Consider the following 22,443-nt stretch of genomic DNA (forward strand, 5'->3'; position numbering starts at 1 on the left):
TCCATGATATCTATTTGTTTCTCACTAAGTGTCAAGACAGATCCAAGATTATAACCGACTCCTCAAATTGGTAGCTCTGAAAGGAGCAATTTACAATACAAATATAGGGCGCATGAAACGACACTCCCACAGGTGTAAATCAAAGGATTAAGTAGAGCTAACTCTTAAAGAATTCAAAACCTCACTTTTCTCCTCGGATGAGAGGAAAAAACTAGAGTTTTAAGGGGTTATTGTGGGGTCATGGGCCCAAAATCATACAATGGGGCATGGGGCTTTGGCCGAGAGCGTGGTAGTCCAAGTTTGAGGAGGAATATCTCCTCGAACCAGCTAAAGCATGGTCAAATATCAGTCCTAAATAGTCATGACCTTCCAGGAAGTTCTAAATGATAGGAACTCAGGAATATATAAGGGAGAGCTGCTAACACCACATTTATGTAGACAAGACTCCTGAACAGTGCTACCTTGATTATCGCAACTCACAGAATGCCAGAGAGGGTATCTGATGGGACAGGCACTCAAGTATAGACTTGGATGATTAACAAGTGGAAGACCAAGATCATTCAAAGGGCACTATATAATATAAGAAACCCACCATGGAGAGAGGATTCGGGGATTAACAGAGAAAGCACTGTAGCAATCTCAAGAACTCCTGTAACCATTCTCATCAATATTTACTAGAACAAAACTCCTCGGATTGTGCCGAGAACAAACTTTCTTTGATAAACTCAGTTCATCTCTGTTTGATTGTCATAAACACCATATTAACTGTTATCCATGCACTAAAGTCTAACTCTTTGACCCACTCTCTACAAATTTATTGTACTGGGCTCATTGGTCCGAGATCCCATACACCTTGGGCTTGGGCTGCAAAACGTGTCCCTACAAATATAAAAGTAAAATACGCAATTTAAAACTAATAGTGGACAACTAAAATAAACATATATGTTTTTTTTAGAGAGACAATATGGTTAAAAGAATACAAAACCAGACATGAATGCTCTTACTATTAAAATTTAAAAATGTATAAGTGGACAACAATTTTTTTCGTACCAATTTTTATGTGTTATCAAAAACATCTATATAATAAAACTATAAAGAGTTTGATTAATATATACTCTTAGAGCACATGTTAATCATCTATATTTGTAAACATATTATGAGAAATTAAAAAAATTGTCAAATTATAAGTAAGGTTCAAAGAATCTGTAAAGTTGTGATTTATAACTAATTTGTGTTGGCTTTAATTTCGTACCAAATTTGATTGCAATTCTGTTCAATCTTTTGTACCTTATATTTTATGTGAGATTTCTTTGTATGGGTTGTGTGTGAGAGAGAGTGTGAAGACTCAAGACTTATTGAAGATCAAAGGAGTTTTCGTAGGTAGCTCACGAGAAGACTCCCCCCGAAGTGAAGCCATGTGCTCAGCATATGACTAGAATGCGAAGAGTCATGACAGATGGTAACAACTAGTTTTCGCAAGTATTTTGCGAGTAAGGCCTTCCAGCGAGATACCCGCGAAACATTCTGTTTTACTATTTTGTCATATCTGATACATCATGTCTCTACCCACACCATGTCTCTATCCACACTATATATACTCACATTACCCACATATTGAGAGGAGTGTTTTTCAGAGAGAAAACCCTAGCCATTAGCTTTGAGAGTGAGAGATTGTCATACCTACAATCCTCTACACAAACCATTGTGGTTTTCCTCAACTGCTACCTCTTCATATCCAAATCCTTGAGAGGTTGATAGTCCAAATACTTACCACACCTATTCTGAGTGTAAAGTGAGGTTTTGGTGCTACTGAGAAGTATTGGAAGAAGCCATTTGTTTGGTGGATGCAATTAGGATTGAATTGCGTCATCCGGAGAGTTAGAGAAGACAAGGTTTCGTCAAGTCAATTGGTAGCATGAGCTTGGAGGGCTCAAATATATGAGGTAAACTAGGCTTGGAGGGTCTTTTGTTATTCGTGTACTCCAACTCATTCTCTAGTGGATCGGTTTACCGCTTGGAGGGTGGCGGAGAAGTTTTTCGTCGAGTTCTTCGGTTTCCTTTTCGATAACACATCGGTGTGTTATTTTGTATTTGCATTCTTCTTCCCTACTCTTTTAGGTTTCATTTTATTTTTGATATTTGATGAGTATGGCTTAGAGTAATTATAGTATTTGTTCACTCGCATTTATTCTATTCCACATTTAGTTTAATTTAGAGTAAAATCAATAAAGCTGTAATTTTAATTTGAAAATCTAAACAGTTCCTATATTTTCACACAAATTCAAATTTCCATCGTCAAAAGTAAACACTTGGAAATATAATTGTTTTTTAATAAAATAAGAAAATATAAATTTAGAAGAATATAAAAGTAAAATACCCAATTTAAAACTAGTAGGAGTAGTTGTTAATTAATAGCATTTTGGCATTTTGTTCCCCTTTTTCCTTTCTCTCTTTTACACTTTTTCCTCTCTCTCTCTCTCTCTCTCTCTCTCTCACACACACAGATTCCTCATTCAGAGCCCACAAAAACAAAAACCCCCTCGAAGATCCAACAATGCCACACACGCACACACACACTCTCTCTCTCAGCTTCCTTTTGCAAAACTAGGGTTCTCTCTGTGTGTTTGTCTCTCTCTCTCTCTAGGTCACACTTTGTAAACCCCCAAATTTCATCATAATTACACCAAAAAAATAGTCTTTCTCTAATTCCCACTTCTAATTCCTCGTCAAGTTTCAAAATTTCGGAGCTTCGGATTCGATTCAGCTCTGAATTCTTCATTTCCTGTCAGATCAGAGCTTAATTTGTGGAAAAGTTTGAAACTTTTTTTTTTTTTGTGGGGTTTTGTTTTTTGATTTGGGGGAGGTGTTGGATTTTGTGGGTTTTTGCATGTTGTGGTTTTTGGTGGAAATTTGAGTGATTTTGTGAAATTGGGGATTGATGGTTTGGTTTTGTTGAATATAGAAAATTAAAAAAGAGTAAAAATTAGGGTTTTTCAGGGTTTGGTTTTGATTTGGTAGGGTCTACATGTCTAAGCCTTAGGGGGGTCCTCCTCTGCTCAGTTGTGGAGGATCCCTATTGAAAATAAGTTAAAAAGAGAAAATAAAAATTGGGTTTTGAAGTTTGGGATTCTCTGTGATGAAAATTGTTATGTTGGTTGAGTTCTGGGTGGAAAATCAAGTGGGTTAGTAGCTGAAAAGGTTTGTATATTTCCTGTGGATTGGTTTTCTTGTGGGTTTTGTATTAGATTTTGGTGGAAATGTTTGGTTCTGTTCCGGACAGAGGCCATGATAGCAGTGGAATTTCGGTTCCGGTTTTGATTCCCTGTACATTCCTGTGGCGAAATGGGGGAAGAAGCGTGGCACTTTGTGGCACTTTCACAAGGTTGGAGGCTAACAATGATCATATTTTGATGTTTATGTTAATACCCAGATCTGTATTTTTTTTATTATTGATACTTCTAAAGGTTTTTCATCTTTTGGTGATTAAATTATGTTTCACTTGTATTTGTTTGGATGTGGCTTTTAGTATATAGATTAAATATGTGATATGGGGTTTTTATTGGATTTATTGTTTGAATAGGTGGTCAGGAAGTATACCCATGTCTCCGGTGGAGGGGCGCGATGACGTGTTTCAAGTTGTTTGCAATTTGACACCGGGAAATCACCAGGTTAATGAGCTATTGTGATTGATATGGTTATACTAGGCTCTAGGAAACAGACATACCCCTTATTTTTAACTGCTGTTATGCCTCAACTTTTTTTGTAACGTAGAAGTCAATATGATTGGATTTTAGGAACATAAAAATCAAAGATAGTTAAGTATTAACAGTCAATTTTAGCTATTAAAGCTGCTACTAAACTTATTTCAAGCTTAATATATAATGCCAAACATGTCATTCCACTGTGAGCAAAAATGGATCATGGAACTAAAGTATTAAACCTACAGCCTACTTGATATTATATTTGAAGTAGATATGATTGTAGAAGTTTGAAGTTTGCCTTCACTTTCCAAAAAAAAAAGAGAAGAAGTTGAGGTATGTCTTCTGAATGTTGACTCTTTTATTTTTTTGGGGGGTGTGGCTTGGTGGTTGTTGTAGAGACATATAATGGAAAACATTTTGAAATTAAGCAATAACAGGATCGTGAAATCTACAGCTTTCCCAATATTTTATTTGAAGTGGAAATGATTGAAGAAGTTTGAAGCATGCCTCTTTGGGCATTGATGGTTCTTTGTGATAGATGAGTCGGAGTTCATATTCGCTTGCAAGGTCCATATCTTTTCCTGATCACTGTGTGCTAGACACTTTTATCTGCCGTTCCATTGCTACATAGTATTGAGTACTGTGTACTTCTAAGCCATAATTCACGTCATAGCTTACAGTTTCCCTACAATCAATCAAATAGTCTTAATTTTCCCATCCTTAATCCTAGCCTAGTAGGCAACTGGGGCTTTTTTTTAATTATTTTATTTAAATAATTTTTTATTTGAAGAGTAAGGGGATGTAAAATCTTGGTGGAATTTTAAATAGTGTTAGGTAGTAGAGAAAATTATTTAGTATGACTGGTTTTGAGATATCAACAATTGAGGATAAGCCCAATATCTTAAGGAGGCTCGATTGCCAAAAAAAAAAGCTTTCAAGGAAAACTTAGGTAGTCAAAGGCTTAGTAGCTATGCCGATAGATGTTTGGAAGAGCTGCCAACAGATTCTTAGCATCACTGATGGTGTCAAAGAAACATTTCTTCCCTCCAATGAGCTCTAGTTCAAACAGTACCTCCTCTCCCTATAAAAGTGGTTGGAGGTAAGGTCATTGCTCAAAACTCTTTGGGTGTGTGTTTTCAACATAATAATAATAAAAGAAAAAACCTCTCTTGTCATTATTTGTAAAGCCCAAACACGATTGAAGGATCTGTAGATATAGGCTCTGTTTGTTTCATTGTAATATAATTTTCTGATGTAAAAATATTTTACAACCGAAATTTTTTCATTATACAACCTAACAAACACTGGAAAATGTTTTCCAAAGCATTTTCAGGAATTGTAAAATATTTTACAAAGAAACAAATGTAGCCATAATTGTGACTGGCCTAGACATGAAGCATGGCCTTTAAAAAAGTACATGGTAGTGTTGTGTGCGCTGTTGTAGTGGACATTGGAGCATCTTTTGTAATGCTATAAGGTTGCTTCTGAGTAGTGGAGCTTCTTTTTTCATATTTTCTGGTTTCAGTGGGTGCTCCCAGAAAAGTTTCCCGACTTTTTGTTTAGTTGGCAGAATTGGGTAGGCAAGCATTCTTTGGATGTTTGGAATATTTTCCTGTTATTTGATGTGGACTTTGTGGAGGGAACGAAATTGTCATATATTTAAGGACATCAAAAATTCAAGGGCTTAGTTGATAGTTTTGTTTTCTCAATTGTTGTTTGATTGGTGCTGTGCATGGGTTTTACTGGTAGTAACTCCATTGCTGATTTCTTTGAGTCTTCGTCCTTCTGTACGTAATCTTTTGTGATTCTTTAGATTTTGTCCATTAAGGTGCTGCTGCATATTCTTAGGCACAAATATATACTTCATTGTTGTGCTGAGTAATAATGGATATTAATACATAATATAGTTATTGAAAGCTGCTGTTGATGCTGAGATTTGTTGTTTTCATTCCCATGCAGTACAAGTTTTGTGTTGATGGAGTGTGGCGGCATGACGAGAGTCAGCCCTTCATAACAGGGGAATATGGGTTAGTGAATACCATCTTAATAAGAGAACCGGATATGATTCCCTCTACTTATAGTCATCAACCACCTGACATAGACATGGATTATGATGTCGTTATGCCCCCGGTAAGGCAATATATATATGAAAAATTTAAGTTCTGTTTCTCAAATGCTGCTAGCGTTCCAATAACTGTTTTATTTTTCTTGTTTGCGACAGTAATTATAGTTACTGTCCAAGTGTCATAATATGGCAATCAGACGTAAGTTTCCCCCACATCCTTGAAAGTTCTTCACACCTATGAATAATTCGTGATGATAATTTCTTACTTTGCTTGCAACTGTCCAAGTGTCATAATGTGGTGATCAGACAAAGTAATAAATTGCAGAGAGATAAATTTCCCCCTAAAAAAAGATGAAGAATTAAGGGACTTGAAAATTTTCTGAAAAGTCTTTTTAGGTTTTGATTAGCCAGAAAATCTGTTGTTGATTTTGCTTCTTTCTGCTTGCCAGAAAAGAACAATCCAAAGAGCCATATACATTGTTGATAATCATGATAGTGTTTCATGGTAATATTTTTCGCTGTTCAAGTTTCTTGGATTTAGTATTAATTTTAATAAAAATATTTTTAATTGTAGTTTATAGGGGGAGTTCTAATGTCATTGTTAGTATTTTGTTTTAATACTTTATGTTTATTATTTGGTAATATAAAATAGGTCACTTTGTTGCATGGTCCTTTGCAGGAAGCAGTTCCAAGGATATCAGTGACTGATTTGGAGGTTTCTCGACACCGTATATCTTTGTTCCTGTCTACACATAATGCTTATGAATTGCTTCCTGAGTCAGGCAAGGTTTGAATGCTTTTACCCTTTTAAGGAGCTATTTATGTTTTAATTATCTATAATTTTGCCACTCTTTACTTGGTAAACTCATCGCTTTCAAGTTCAATTGTCTTAAATCTTTCATTGTGCAGATCATTGCCCTGGATGTTAACTTACCTGTGAAGCAAGCGTTTCATATTCTCTTTGAGCAGGTGACTGTCCTTTTACATGCTGAAACCCATTTAACCAATTAGAGCACATACACTGACAGAAGAGTGTGTGTGTGTGTATTGGTGGTATTTTTTTTTTGGGGGGGGGGGGGTGTTGAACTAACCCAAATGCTTTATATTAGTTTCTAGGACCTGTCTTTTTATTATGAGAGTTGTTTGGCTTTTTCATTTTTCTTTTGAGAAATTCCAAGGGGTGTAGTTGATCTTTTGATGCTTATAAGTTTGATGCTTATTATGCTTCTCCTTTGGGTAATGTAAATTAGCAGCTTTGGTGTTTCTTTTTTATTTTTATCTTTATGCCTGTCTTTAGGTTTTGCTGTCATTCACTTTTTTAATTACTATTTTGTTCTAGCATATGATCTTTTTACTTGTGTGTCTTTGCTGATTATTAGCCTTTCTTTTTGGGTACTGAATTGCTGATTATTAGCTTAGATGTACGTCTTTGCTGATATAAGCTGCTTCCAGGGAATCTCTGTGGCTCCTCTCTGGGATTTTGGCAAGGGCCAGTTTGTTGGAGTTCTTAGTGCGTTGGACTTCATCCTAATATTGAAAGAGGTATCCTTGGCTTGAAGTAAACTTCTACGTTACCTTGTGACGTGGTGGTTTTGAAGGAAAACTGTCCTTTGTTTTAAAGTTTAAAATGTACATGGATTGACATCAGAATATCAGAAACTTTTATGTGCTGGTGATAGCTATAAAGGACAACTATATTTGTAATTTGAAAAAAAAAAGAAAAAAGAATGTACTGGGGTTTACATAAGAAGTATTAGAAAATTATTGATTTTATGAAAATTTACAACTCTCCTAGGACTTGTGGTTGTGCAAAGTACACTATGCTTCTTAGTCTTGTGAAACTCGCCAAATTAAAAAGTAGCACCAATGCGGTGCTACATTACTGCCATAAGACTGTTCATTTAATAATTCTATATTCTCTTCATCTGCTGACATCACAAGTCACTGTATCATGAGCTTGGGTAAAAAGGGGACTGCTTCCGGGTCACTTGATTTGTTATGATTCTAGTAAATAAACCACTTTTCAAGGTTTTCTGATTTATGCATCTTTGAAAGATACCTATCAAAAAAAAAAAAAAAAAAAAGCATCTTTGAAAGATTAGTCAGTTAAGATTAAATTCAGTAGCTTATTTTGTATGTTAAGGAGAGTATTTTTTAATGGGTATACATCCACCTGCTTTAAGAACTATTATTTGATTGCTCTTATGAGGAGAGGAGGTGCCATTTGAGCTAGAGTTTATTGGGAGAAAGTAGTTTGGGCAATCATTTGCTTGATAGTTGTAGTTTTCATGCATCATAGTTTTGTTGTGTTGTTGGTACCTTAGTACACTGCCTGTGTGCTTTGGTTCCTTTTATTATTTTAATTTTTCAATAAAGCATTATTACTTATCAAAAAGGTAGTTTGGGCAACCATTTAAAAAAAGATCCATGCTTTGGAAAATCCTTCTTGGAATTTTGGCCTGTAGTGCTGTACACCTTAGCATGGTTAGCTTTTGTTATGCTCATCAATATGTTTATCCTTCGCTCGTGAGTTTTCATGGCTGCCAATCCCAATTTATTTTTTTTGATAACTTCACCTACCGCAATCCTACAGAAAAGCATTTGTAAACTGATTCTTATATATTTGTATATTGTCAGTGGTTCATCCCTCTTATATCTTGACTGCTTGCTTGATCGTCCTAGTTTATTTTGTCTTCTGGATGCTCGTTTCCTCAATGTTTTCTTTGAAAAACAAACAAACACTTGCGCTTGTAGATGAAAGCATACCTTAGGTCCTTTTAACACGTGTAACCGTCTGAATTTCAGCTTGGGAGTCATGGATCAAACTTGACAGAGGAAGAGCTTGAAACACATACTATAGCAGCTTGGAAAGAGGGGGGAAAACTACATCTTACTAGAACAATGGATGGCAATGGGGCATCATTTTCTCGTCGACATCTTGTTCATGTAAGTGCTTCTTGAGATTCTGTGCCAAAAGGATCTAGCAAGCACATCTGAAAACTTAATTTTCTAATGATTATCATCTTTTGAGCTATTCGAAAAAAGGTGCTACTTAGCTGCATTTTGACTGCATATTCTGCTCTTACATGAATGCGGTGATCATATTGCTAACTCGTAAAGATATAGATATAAAAATTTGAAAAACGTGATGAGGGTGCCAGAATTTGCAGCTTTTTAGTGTCTTCTTTAGTTTTAGATTTCCATAAGAACCGTGTGTAGTGTTGATGGGATTGGAGGGAGAGAATTCGCTTAACTTGTCCCGACAATCAGTGCTTCCTGTCAAATAAATTTACACTACCTTACACTTTGTCAGATGGTTGGACTTCCCTTTTATGTTGAACTTTTTTTGGAGGTTTACATCAAGAAAGTCTTTGATCAGATGGTGCGAAGGAGTCTATTGTATATTTTGGCATGCAGGTGGCATCTTGTGCAATTTAGCCAGACTTGTGTTATATTGGACTCTGGTGTTAATATGCATCAACATATATTGCAACAACCCTAGATCCTAGCGTTTGTATCACCCCTCTGCAATTTCTCCCCACATTCTGTAGTTAGCTGGCTATGTGTATTTGTTAACCTATTTTCATTGTAGTTCTGTTGATTGGTTAAAGATGTTAAAACTGTTTATTGATTGTTTAAAGTATGAGTTTTATAATCAAATATCCTTTTTGCTGATTGATGGGAGAACTAGGATTCAGTTACCTCAAAATATCTTGATGCTGGAATGTGCTGTCTCAATAGTCTAATATTTATTACTTCTGTTTTCCACAGGCTGGGCCAAACGATTGTCTGAAAGATGTTGCTTTGAAAATTTTGCAAAACAAGGTGGCGACAGTTCCCATAATCCATTTTTCTTTGCAGGATGGTTCAGTTCCACAGTTGCTACATCTTGCTTCCCTGTCTGGGATACTAAAATGTAAGCTTCTTCCAGGTTTGTCACTTAAAAGTTACATGTTTTGAAACTAATCCATGGGCCTAATTTTCAGGTATATACAGGTATTTTAGACATTCGTCTAGCTCCTTGCCCATTCTTCAACAACCGATTTGTTCAATTCCTTGTGGAACATGGGTTCCAAAAATTGGTGACTCGAAGCCATTTGCAATGTTAAGGCCAAATGCCTCTCTTAGTGCTGCTCTAGCTTTGTTGGTTCAAGGTGATTTTCCTTCTCTTCTGTAACAACTGCATGAAGGTTTTGGTGATGTTCTTGGAATGAAAATGATAAAATCTTACTGTAAAAACTAAGGTTTGTGATTGGAGGATTAATTTTTTCCCCCCAATTTATAGGAGGAAAAGAAAAATCAATCACATGTTTTTTATTTTATCTTGTAAGAATTGGCTTGTTTGTTTTGGTCTTCTGCATCACATACCTGGACTTAATCCTCTTCTTACTGCACTTTGTTTTTGGCCTTCAAGTTTTTCTTGAGGATTGTGCTAATCCAACCGTATCTGTATGAGAAGGCATCTTTCTTCCGCATATCCATTGATGAACGTTTGAGAGGAATGATATTTTTTCCAGGCTAGGAGTATTCTAGCTGCTGAGAATTCTATGTTCCTCCTGATTTTAACTTCATTAGCTTTTGCATTATAACACTTGACTTTGTAAGCAGCAAGCTGGTTTCCTTTCAATTATTCTTCCTCAGCTGTTGGCCTTGTGTTATTACATTTTCCCTTTTGCAGCTGGAGTTAGTTCAATACCAATTGTGGATGATAACGGCTCGTTGCTGGATATTTATTCACGGAGGTAATCTGCTCTCTCTCTTTTGGATTTGTATAAAGGTATTCTTTATTACTGCTTTGGCAAAAGATAAAGTATATGCAAAAATTCACAGATGTGTGCTATTTCCTTCTCAGTGATATAACTGCTTTGGCAAAAGATAAAGTATATGCACAAATTCGCCTCGATGAAATGAGTATTCTTGAGGTAATTTTCATTGGCACTCATCTGATTGCATTAGGCACATAGACTGTATGGTAGCTAGCCACCTCTTTTGTAAGAAGATATTTCCTTGGTTGCATAATGAATGATGTATGACAATTTAGTATTTATGAGGTTAGTTTCTCATTGTCACTCATCCAACTGCGGTACTTAATTTACAAAAAAAAAAAAAAAAAAAAAAAACACACTTATCCAACTGCATTAGGCATGTAGATATGGTAGCCAGCCAGCTCTTTTGAAAGAAAATATTCTTTTTGTTAAGTGAGCTTTTTACTCCAAGAAGATATATCCTTGGTTGCATTAATTGATGAAAATTTTTAATTTCTGTGATTACTTTGACTTGTCATTATTACATTAGTGTTTGGGTTTCTATTCAGTTCAATCCAATGCATCTTCTACTCTTAGAAAAATGTTCTGCTTGATAAAGCTTTGAAGATAAGAGATAATTTTATATTCTTTGGGCTTTTTAGTTAAAAGCACGTAAGCATGGTGCCACTGAATCATCACTTATTATTAGCAGTAAAATGAAGGGAGAGTTTCATGGTTTATAATATTTATGAGGGTGATTGGGCTTCTTAAGTTGTGACGCTTGTTAGGCGCTGCACGCCATACTTGGTGAGAAATATATTTGTAATGTACTTTATTGTTCTTGCTCTTATTGATGGTTGTTACATTTTCCTGAAAAAGCATTATTTGTTATGGACAATAATGGAATATCTTAGTTTTATGGGGATAAGCTTGCTTATTCACAAGCTTACTCCCACCCCAACTGGCAGCTACTGTCTCACCATCTCTTCTAAATTTTCATTATCCTGATGACTCAGAAAAGTGAGGATTTCCCATTGCTTTGATTATGGTTATTTGCATTTGGTACTTACTAATCCAATAATTTTGACCAAAATGCAAAGAATTGTTCCACTTACTTCTTTTCTGAGCTTGCTTGGAGTCTTTTTTCATTGGGTAACAAGTCTAAATAGCTACATTTGTTGATATAAATTTCCCAGAGGAATGTGCTTATTTTTAAATTCTCCAAGTGCAAAATTTTTAAAAATTTGTAGTTTATTCTTTGGTTGGAAAACAATTATGAATTTTCATTGTTATACTGATTTTGAGGATCAATCAGTAACTGTGTATTCTCATAATTTACTTGAGCCAGTTGCTGCAGTGTCTGCCCAAACTTCTGGATGTCAAATGTTCAGTTGTTAAGTCAGGCACAATGCAAGTAGTTTTACTTACACTAGTAGTTAATTCGGGCACAATGCTTTACCTTATCTTTCTAAGTGTGCCAATTTTTTCTATGCGTTTAGGCATTGCGATTGGGACAAGATGCAAACTCACCTCATGGGGTCTTCAATGGACAGAGATGTCAGATGTGTTTGCGATCTGATCCCCTGCATGAAGTGATGAAACGGTTGGCAAATCCTGGTAATTTGCTTAGCTCCCTTTAAGATGGTTTATGTTATTTCCCCTTGATCGATTAAGTAGCTTGTTCATGTGTATCCTTTCAGGGGTTAGGAGACTTATAATTGTGGAGGCTGGCAGCAATCGTGTGGAAGGTATAATATCATTGAGTGATGTGTTCAAATTCTTGCTAGGTTATCCAGAATTTGTTGGCCACCATTTCACATGAAGGGGCTGATCATGGTGCCATTTGGGAAGTCCCATTGATTTATTGACATCTTGTATCTTTGAGCTGTGATCTCCTTCCCATTGTGAAAGCTCTAATTTCTTTCTCCAAGTCTTGGTTGGACTAGCCTCATGCTTCTGAGCACCACCCCCATCTTTAGGATAGAAAATTTTAAAGAGAAAAAAGAAATCTGTAAATTGTGAGGTTTCAATTTTTTACCTTTTCAACACCTAATTATTATCAACTGTGCAGCTGGCACAGCTGCCATGTTTGTGTCTAGTGCTAACAGAAAATGAGGCAGGAAAAAAGAAGTGAAGACTTTATATGGCACCCTTTGCTGCTTGTTCGGCTGTACGTAAAAAAGTCTGTTAGTTCAATTTCAATTTCAGTTGCTGTTCTTCGATTGTTTAATTGTAACATTGCTGTTTGTTGGGCTGTGACAATTTATGTCACGGGGTTTAATTGTCTATAAATTTAAGATGGCTTGTTTGTGTCTCTTGTTTAGAGCTTCAATATGATCTCATTGCTTTTTCAGTCTAATTTACAGTGAAGAGTGAACCCTACTGTGTTGTAGAGATCATGTCCAACCACTAACTAGGCTATCCTAGTCATAGCTAGAGTTAAGATTTAAAAGTGACCATATATTCTATTATTTACTGTTAGAATTTTACAAATCTTATTAATTTATGTATATGGATTTATCTGGGATTAATGTGAGATTATTGTGAAATGGAAGGTTCAGATTTCATTAGGGGTTGTATGCTTATATTCTCAATAAAAAGAAAAGGGTTATGTTAATCTTGGTGTTGAAGCGTGCACACGGTTTATGTTTGTAGAACAAAACAAGGCCTTTCTATAACCTAGTTTATGTTATGTTAATCTTAGGCACCATCTTTCCGGACCTGCGCAACAGTTCACACCACCAACCCTAATAAACAATTACTTGCCTCAATTTGTTTCTGTATTTACGTTAGGTGTGTGGATTGCACAAGGGGAGGTAGGGGTAGGGAATCTCCAACAGCCTAGCTATACTACCTTATTTTTGTTTAATTTAATTGGCATATTTCCTTAAAACTCTTTTTGAAAAGCCTTAAGAATTGGCAAGCTATTTTGGATTAGAAACTAGTAAGTTACCCGTGCATAGTACGGAAAATATCTTAATATTTGATTTAAGATAGTTTTGGAGAATATTTTACATGTATTATAGCATAGCATTATTGTTATAGAACTTTATTAGTAATGAGTTTATTATAAAAAGCAACCATTATAAATGGTACATATATCCATTACAATTATTCAATTAAAGTATTGAAGTAAAAAAAAAAAAAAAAAACTTTGGATGAATATTGTAGAATAAAAGTTGATATGGAACATGTTTATCTCTTTTTCTTTAATTCTAAATCAAACTACACATTCCAAATATCTACAGTCAATCGCATCTTTACAAAATTCACAAATCTACAATATCTAACCTTAACATCAAGTCAATCGCATCATTACAAAATTCACAAATCTACACTATCTAACCTTAACATCAAAATCATAATTGTTGTTGTCACTTGATATAAAATGTATACCCCCTTCTTCGTTGTAGTTAATTCATATGGGTTAAGATGCGGGTTAAGATTAGATGAGACAACCATATTAGAGTGAGGTAGGTGTTGTTGAAAGATTGAAGGTAAATAATATCATTTTTTGTTCGTGCGTATTTTACATGGAAAGATATGAAGGGCTATGAGTAGGTATATATAAAAGGATAGAAGTGCAAGATGTGAAAATGGTAAATTAAAATGTAAAGAGTTTTGTGTGTATGTGTGAGGGATGAAATGTTTTGAAACATTGAAACAAAAGATACAAAGAATATTTATTTTTTAGTTAGAAAAGTCTTGAAATATTGAACCAAATGAAACAAAAATTCAAAATTTAATTTGTGTTATATTTGATGTAGCACTCGAGAATATTTGAATTCTCTTTACATAGAACACGCCACTTGATAAAATCTCAGACTTTTCCACGTGAGGTCTTTGTTTTTATATCTATATTGATTGATGATTTGATACAGGAGTCAGCCAAATGTGGCTAGCAGACTTGGACTTGCCAAAAATTTTATAGGGTAAATTACAAATTTGTTCTCTAACCCTTTCGTTGCGCGTCAATTTGGACTTCTAACATTTTAAACGTGTCAGTTTAGTCTCTTACCTTTTGATATTGTATCAAAATAATCTCCGCCGTTAAGTGATGGATACAAAATGTTGTTATAGCTAACGGTTATGTTATTTTCATGACACATAAAATGCCATGTATACTGCCACATCAACGTAGGCTTCTATATATATATATAGTGCAGAATTTATCACCGACCACCAATCCACCTGTTTGTCGACCAGATCTTCCCTCGAAATCAAGGAAGAATGCAGATCACAAAATTGAAACAACCCCACCTCTTCTTTAAACTCTCCCTCTCTATATTTCTGCCTTTCCCAACATTTAGTCACACAGGTTTTTTGGTATGATTATTTTGTTTCAAATATTGTGTGCTGATAGAAGGATGTTTTTGAAATAAGTGTTTAATCAGTTTTAAGGCCTAGTTGTTTAATAGATCTATTATGAGAGCTTTACGTTAAACAACCAAGCATACACATCATATACAACAGAATATAAATATGACACAGGATGTGATTACTTAGAAAATCTTATGAAACAACTTGTTCCAAAGGAAAAATTTGGGAGGACTTGACCTAATCAATCTTAAGGTAACAGTTCCACTATAAGCCTATAAGATGAAGGTTTGCAATTAAGAATAAACAATTTACAGTAAACCTAACTTCAGTTACCAAACTAAGTTTTGAATCCCATAGATCTCTTTTATAGTGAACTGCTGCAACATGAACCTCCAATTCACACACTTCAAAATCCCATTGAAGATTTGAATCTTTAGTACACTTGATAGATGAAGGTTAGCAACTTGATTTCACCAGTTTAACGAGTGTGTGAGATATCACCGGTAGTGATTTTGAAAAAGCAATAGACACAAACCTCTAGATCTCAAATTGAGCTGCTGCAAAGTTTCAAAAACATGACTTACAGTTTCCCTTAAATTCTTAGTGAAGTAGGTCTGAAACCTTAAACATATGATGGACTAATGGGCTGCCAAATAAAATCTACAGATTCGACTTTCGATCAGTCAAACTTTAGTTTCTATTGGTCGAAACTATTAAAACTTGATTCCTTGAATTTGTCGCTTCTTTCTTCTTCTTCTACATTGAATACCAGCTTCTTGAGCATTATATACTCAATTCTATAGACTCTATGAGCTATATCTAGACAAGTTTGTATTCATGTGTTTGCCAACAAAAAACTATACAATTATAGAACCTACAAGTTCTTCACTTTGTTTTGCCGGAGGAGCTTGTCAACGGTGGTAGGACATGCTGGTTTTGTCGCTGAGACCTTCAACGCACACAACACATCCCTTTTTGATAAAGTAGCTTTTGCCTTTCAAGCTTCCCAACAGGACATTCTTGCCAAAAAAATATTTGTTGAATTGCTCAGAGTAGAAACTTTTCTTTTGCCCCTTCCCAAAATCAAACGTTAAATCATCAGTAGCAATACAACAGTGAAAAAGTGTACTATAATATTTTCAAAAAAGAAAAAAAGAAACTCATTTCGTATATTGTATACAGCACAGAGAAGAGGAAGGAAAAGGGAAAAAAAATTTAAAGAAAAATACAAAGCAATCGATCGACTGGGTTGCGTTCACATAATCACATTCCATTGTTTTACCTTTCTGGGTAACTCTTAATTCTTTTTATTTGAGCGGAAGAAATTCAACAAAAATGAAAAACCACAAGAATGCAAATAAGATGTTCTTTTTGATGGAGAGCTTATAAAGAAGACGTGAGTTTGTTTCAATTTTGTGATCTGAATTCTTCCTTGGTTTCGTGGGAAATATGGTCGGCAAACATGGTGTGCTTAGCGAAGCCACGTTGAGACTGAAGAGGGCTCTGGTCCCCTCAAAATTTTTATGAATTCACAGAAACGTTATGAGCTTGACTGTTTCTTGTCTCAGTTTTGTGTCTCTGAAAATTTTTCTTCTTCTTTGTAACTTGTTTTCTGAAGCCTTTTTGTACTTTACAGACTTTTAAGTCCAAAAATATTTTAATATTTTCTCTAATTCTAAGAGATCACCGTGTGTATGGTTTAAAAACAATACACTTCAAAAGAAAAATTGATCTCATTTCTTTCACAAGTCCCAAGGTATGTGGCTTTCCTTCTCTGGATCTCGTATTGTTTATTTTTAAATAAATTAAGACTATACTATTTTGATGAATGATAAATATACCATATTCTAGATAGCATATAAATATAATACATTATTATTAATTTGACAAAAATATATGAATGGTCATTCACTTATTTGATTATATATATATTTTTTATGCTTTCAAAGATTGTAGTATTTTATTTTAGACTATTGTACATAGAAAAATGTTATGTTCACAATATTTCATAATAAAACCACTTAATATTTGTTTTGAAAATAGTGTGAATATAGCATTTCTCATTATATAATATAGATATAGTATATAAAGAGAAAAAAATTATGGTCTCATTTTATACTTGGCCTTCCCCCCCCCCCCCCAAAAGACAATTCTTGGCTCCATAGCGTGATAAACTATGCGCTACTGATTTTTTTTTTTTTTTTTTTTTTAAGCTTAGGTTGATGTGGCATTACACATGGCATTTTATGTGGCATGAAAATAATATTTTATTTTGTTTGTTAGTCATGTCATCATTTTCCTTAATGACAATGATTATTTTGATATAATACCAAAAGATTAAGGAATAAATTGATACATTTGAAACATTAGGGACCAAATTGACCAAATGTAAAAGTTAGGGACCAAATACGTAATTTTCCTAATTTTATATGATTGATCTTTTGTATTGTAGTGCATATCTGTCTTGTACTCTATATTTTTAATTTTTTTTTGGTTGAGAAACTCTCTATATTTTTAATTAAAAGAGATGAAAGAACGAATATTTGAAAGGTGACTAGTTAAAATAGAGAGCGATGTTGGAGTGTTGAAAAAATGGTTAGTTAAAATAGTAAATGTCCTTTTTGCTTGCTATTTCAATTAGTAGGAAAAAGTTTTGTTACAAACATATATCTTTTTCCAACTCACTATGTGATAATTAAAGATATTATTTATGTGTAATTTTAGTCACATTAGTCTCAGACTCGCATAATGTGCAAAAAAAATTGACATTTTTTTTTTGGTTAAGTGTAAAATGAAAATAATAGATAAGACTTATAAGTGTTAATCCCAAACTTTTCTTAAAATGATGCGATTATCTTCTATCAAAGTATATTCGGTTTTCTAAATTAAGCTATCTATATTTGTTATTTGAAACTGTTTTTAAATTTTGTAATTTTTTTTCCAAGAAAACATAATACATTTTACATTCAATTTTTATATAAGGTGAGATATTTCACAAATAATGTAATGTGTGAGTGAAATTTTTTTCTAGTACTCCTTATAAACGGTTTATCCTTTATACGTCTTGAATGACCTAAAGAGAAAGACAATATAAGTGAATCCATCACTTATAGTAGGAAAAAAAACATACAAGAATTTAATAACACAAAAAAGTAATTTTATCAAGAATCTACCAACATTATGTTGAGAGAAAACATAATTGTCAATAAAATAGCTCCCCTTTCTACACAAAATCTCCTCTCAAAGCATCACTGAAGTGGATTGAAATGGATCATGGTGGACTGAAATAGACCAAAATGAATTGAATGGACCAAAGTAGATCGAAATGGATTGAATTTGATAGAAGTAGACCGCAATGGACCAAAATACTTTGCTGATATGGCCCAATAAGGGCATAACAATAATAAATGCTACGATTTAGCTTTTAAATATATATAGATATATATGACTTTGTTAATGAGTCATGGAAAGTATTAGAAATCATCACGTAATAGGTTGAATAAGATAACTCTAAACATACTTGGAGCCAAACTTTATTTTTTCAATTAATGCTATTAGAGATGTTATTGTCTTTTTTCTTTGGGTCTAACCACGTGTTCTAAGGCATTTGATAATAAAGTATTTAATAGGATATATATCCTATGCAATAACTATTGCACGAGGTGATATACCTCATCAATGGTTGGGAGGAAAAAATTTAAAAAGTTTAACTTTCCTCTTTAGTCGTGATCAAAACAAAGAAAGTAACTTTGTAACTTTTTAATTTTGTACCTTTTAACTTTTATTTTGATCAGATAATTAAGAAAATAGAGAGTTAATTTTAACTTTTTCTCCCAATCATCATCCTTTAGGTATTACATCATGTGCAATAACCTAGTGATTGCATGGGATTCAAATGCCATTTAATACAACTCGTTGCAATCCTGTTGCAGCCATTTTTCCATGCTTTTATTACACAAATGTGTGCTTGCCACTCTACTTTTCTCAATCCCATTAAAAAAAAAAGGGTATTTTGGTATATATCTAATGCAACCTTAATAGCAGCTAAGGGCACCTGTTAACAAGTGCCTTTTTCTTTTTGTAACACAAGCCTATTTAATGTTAGAGATTTAACTTTTTTTTTTCTTCTTTTTTAAAGTTATTTAAAAAAATATATATAATTTGATAGCTATGGGTGGAAGGATGTAGATATCTTCATTAAAAAATCATGAAATGTTAGTTGACCCATAAGATTCTTAGTGAGATTTAACCTTGCACCACCATTGATTTTGAGATTTTCGTTCTCCACTTTCTTTTCTTTTTGGGTCCTTAATACTTTTACAAATAACAAAGATTTCTATTTATTCGGCCAAAAAAAAGCAGAGAATTGGATTTGGTTTACAAACGGATGGGAGACCATATAAAATTTTCAACCCAAAAAAAAAAAAAAAAAAAACAAGGGGGGGGGGTACTTTTTGGTTTTGGATGAAATAATATAAGAAATTTAATTTGTGTAATAACAAACTGTACATAATAGGTAAGAAAGAAATGGAGAAAAGGAGCACTGCCAACCCATTCCTCATCCCCATCCTTTTGCCAAATTTTGCAACAACATTTGAAGGGCCCCAATCATCATTCATTCATCAATCAACAACCCAGTTGCCCGCTGTGCTAACAGTAGACCCTCAATTCGTTGTTGAATTCGTTTCTTGTTCTCCACAGATACCATAGAATGTCAAGCAAATTATCTCAGATCCTGGTTGTTCACAGGTTGCGTGAGAGCCCTCCTTGAGTAAAAAACTCTACTAGTTGAATTGATTTGCCAAGCAATGGAAAAGTTCCTGTGAGCAGGAGCTTCCAAAAAAGAGCGGTGGGGGAAATATTTTGTTTTAGACCTGGTAAAATAAAGAATCAGTATTGTGAAGAAGTATCCGAAACAGTGACGGCTCTAAGAATATATATATATATATTTTTTAGTATGATCATTAAGAAGCTTAAATTATACAAAACTTTAAAAAAAAAAAAATCATATATTAACAAAAAACACACACATACACGTAAATACAGTCTTATAATTTCCTTCTACTAAATTTCTTATTGTGAAATCATTGCATTATAGTCTCATTATCAATTCTGTAAGTTACATTTTTAAAAAAAATTTAGCTAAATAAAATTTTTCTTGAGTTTTTTTTTGGCTTGTAAGGTCTAAATATATTGTTAAGGAGGCCAAAGTTTAAAGATAAATTTTGGCTACAAACTTAGTTGTAGCATAAGTTTATAGTTTTCACTAAACAAATTAACATTGCTACATATTTTAAAAATCTAACCGTTGAATTGTATATTCTTTATGTTTTTAAAACATATGTCAAATTTCATGCCAATTGGATTTTATTTATTATTTGCTCCATAAATTTATTTTTTATGTATAATTTTAAACTACAAAAACTCAAAATTTAAACAATTGATTGATAATATAACTATTGATCTTTGATTTTTTTTGAAAAGTTTCAAGAATGGAGAATATAAAAAATGTAATCAAATGATGGATTTGTCAAAATTCACATCCAATAAAAAACTATTGAGTGGAGTTTAGCCTTGTCCAAATTTTAATTATGTTGTGCCTAAAAAAAATTTATGGTGGTCACAAATTTTTTTTTAAAGATAAAAAAATCATAACTTTCTAAAATTTATATATAATAATTTTTTTTTTCTAGATCAAGGTGGTCCTGTGACCACCCTGAACTTAATGTGGAACCGATTTTGATCTGGAAAAAAAATAAATTGAGGGTAAGATTGCGTATATAACCTCTCTTAAATCCCGCAAAAGTAAGAGTTTTGTATACTGGATATGATATTTTATTGTGAATGAGTCTCAATTTTTGTGTAACCAGGTTAGCCACGTTAAAAGTCTTGAGATATATGAAATCCATACCCCCTTTCTGTTTGGATGTCATGTGCACATTTATTCTACTGAACCTAGGTAGTGTCCTATGTTGATGATGTTGACTCCACCAAAATCGACTTACCATCGAATTCCAATCAACACATAACCAATCCTCTAATCTAAAAATAACTCGTAGCATAGGTTGGAATTGCTTGAGTCACTGCCATAATTAAAATTTCCTTTCCAACTTAGTGATAACAATTTTTCTTTCCTACTCTGGAGTCTGTACCACACCTTTGTCCTAATTTCTGAAAATGTTGGCCTCCTAGAATGACCAACTACTGGGGGTAACCCTAAACATTTCTCCATATTCGAATAGGCTTGGGCACCCAAAGTAGTTGTGACTTGTGATGTTTCTTTGTATATTTGGAGGGATATTCTCACTAAAAAACTATAGTGGTCTTGTCTGAATTCACCTTTTGTTCAGAAACTCCTTCATAAACCTGTAAAATTTGTTGTAAAGTCTTAACACTTACCGCCAATGCTCTACTAAACAATAAACTATACTTAATTATAAAAAATAAAAATAAAAATAAAAGAAGGGTGATCCGTGGGAGTAGAAAGAGATAAGAAGATAGAAGATCATCTTCTCTTAATCATCTAGTAGGTTGGATATATCCCTAGGTATTTCCATTTATTATCATAGAATAACTAATACAAGATTCGCACTCCATAATCATATTAACAAAATCAATATGAAACCTCTTTATTTTTTTATTTTTTTATTATAGTTCTTAGTAAAGCCCATTCAACCCTATCATAAAATATGTTCATGTCCAACTTGACTACCATGTAAGTGTTTCTAGTTCTCTTATGCTTTATATAATGCATGATTCAAAAGCTACTAAAATATTAGCAGTAATTAATCTAACCATAATCTAACTAGAACATAAGCACTTTGATTTTCTAAAATAATCAAGGATAGAACTCTTTTTGAGTCTATTAGCCAACACCTTTGAGACAATTTTGTAAATGACATTGGACAAGCTAATCGGACAAAACTTGGTCATAAAATTAAGAAGACTTTTTTTTTTTTTTTTTGATGAAAATTAAGAAGACTTTTGGTATTACCACAATATATGTAAGATTTAGGCTTTAATTAATTTGCCTCATTTAAGACAAGCACTTCTAAAGTCACATCTACACCTATATGCCATTAAGTTTGGTTAAAAAAGTGTGCAATCATACCATCAAGCCCTGGATTCCTTTCGGGTGCGTCTAAAAGAGAGCATCTTTTACCTTATATTTGCACAAAATTCTGGCACAAGTTGAGCATCCAACTGGGCTAAAATAATTTGAATAGCAAGGCCATGAGTGACTATATTAAAAGTGTCAAGTTTGTAGCCAAATTTTGTCCTTCAATTATTGTTCGCTAATGCATTATTTTCCATCAGAAAATATTTTTCAAGGACGAACTGCAAAAAATCAAATTTTCCCCTTTCCCCCATCCTTTTCTAAATGATAACATGGAGGAAAATAAAGAACTACAACCGATACACAATTTGGTGGTCACATACTCAGGGTAAGACAATTTGATGCTACCGAAAGTCACTGAGAAGAATTCAAAAACTTCTCATTAGGCTCACATGTTGTCATGTATCTTAATCACAATTTCCTTGCAAAAAGTGGATTGTCCTTTCAGGATGTAGCATTCTCTTCTAATAAATTCAAAATCGAACGCTACTTGGG

At 33.6% G+C, this 22,443-nt stretch overlaps 1 protein-coding gene across 2 annotated transcripts; it reads left to right on the forward strand.

Annotated features, from left to right (window-relative positions):
- Positions 1–2,464: 2,464 nt before the first annotated feature.
- LOC115979841 (sucrose nonfermenting 4-like protein) lies at positions 2,465–12,864 on the forward strand. Of its 2 annotated transcripts, XM_031101902.1 has the most exons (13): positions 2,465–3,382; positions 3,581–3,668; positions 5,661–5,831; positions 6,446–6,553; positions 6,676–6,735; positions 7,219–7,308; positions 8,572–8,712; positions 9,538–9,682; positions 9,753–9,920; positions 10,445–10,508; positions 10,619–10,688; positions 12,011–12,128; positions 12,212–12,864. In XM_031101902.1, exons 1-13 carry the CDS (start codon positions 3,258–3,260, stop codon positions 12,331–12,333), a joined length of 1,470 nt encoding a protein of 489 aa, XP_030957762.1. In that variant the 5' UTR covers positions 2,465–3,257; the 3' UTR covers positions 12,334–12,864. The 2 variants fall into 2 exon arrangements, with proteins under 2 accessions (XP_030957762.1, XP_030957763.1); XM_031101903.1 differs by lacking the exons at positions 2,465–3,382; positions 3,581–3,668 and adding an exon at positions 5,923–5,965 and having other exon boundaries at positions 5,719–5,831.
- Positions 12,865–22,443: the final 9,579 nt, after the last annotated feature.

The sequence above is a fragment of the Quercus lobata genome, chromosome 3 (assembly GCF_001633185.2).
Source record: "Quercus lobata isolate SW786 chromosome 3, ValleyOak3.0 Primary Assembly, whole genome shotgun sequence".
Lineage (NCBI taxonomy): Eukaryota > Viridiplantae > Streptophyta > Magnoliopsida > Fagales > Fagaceae > Quercus > Quercus lobata.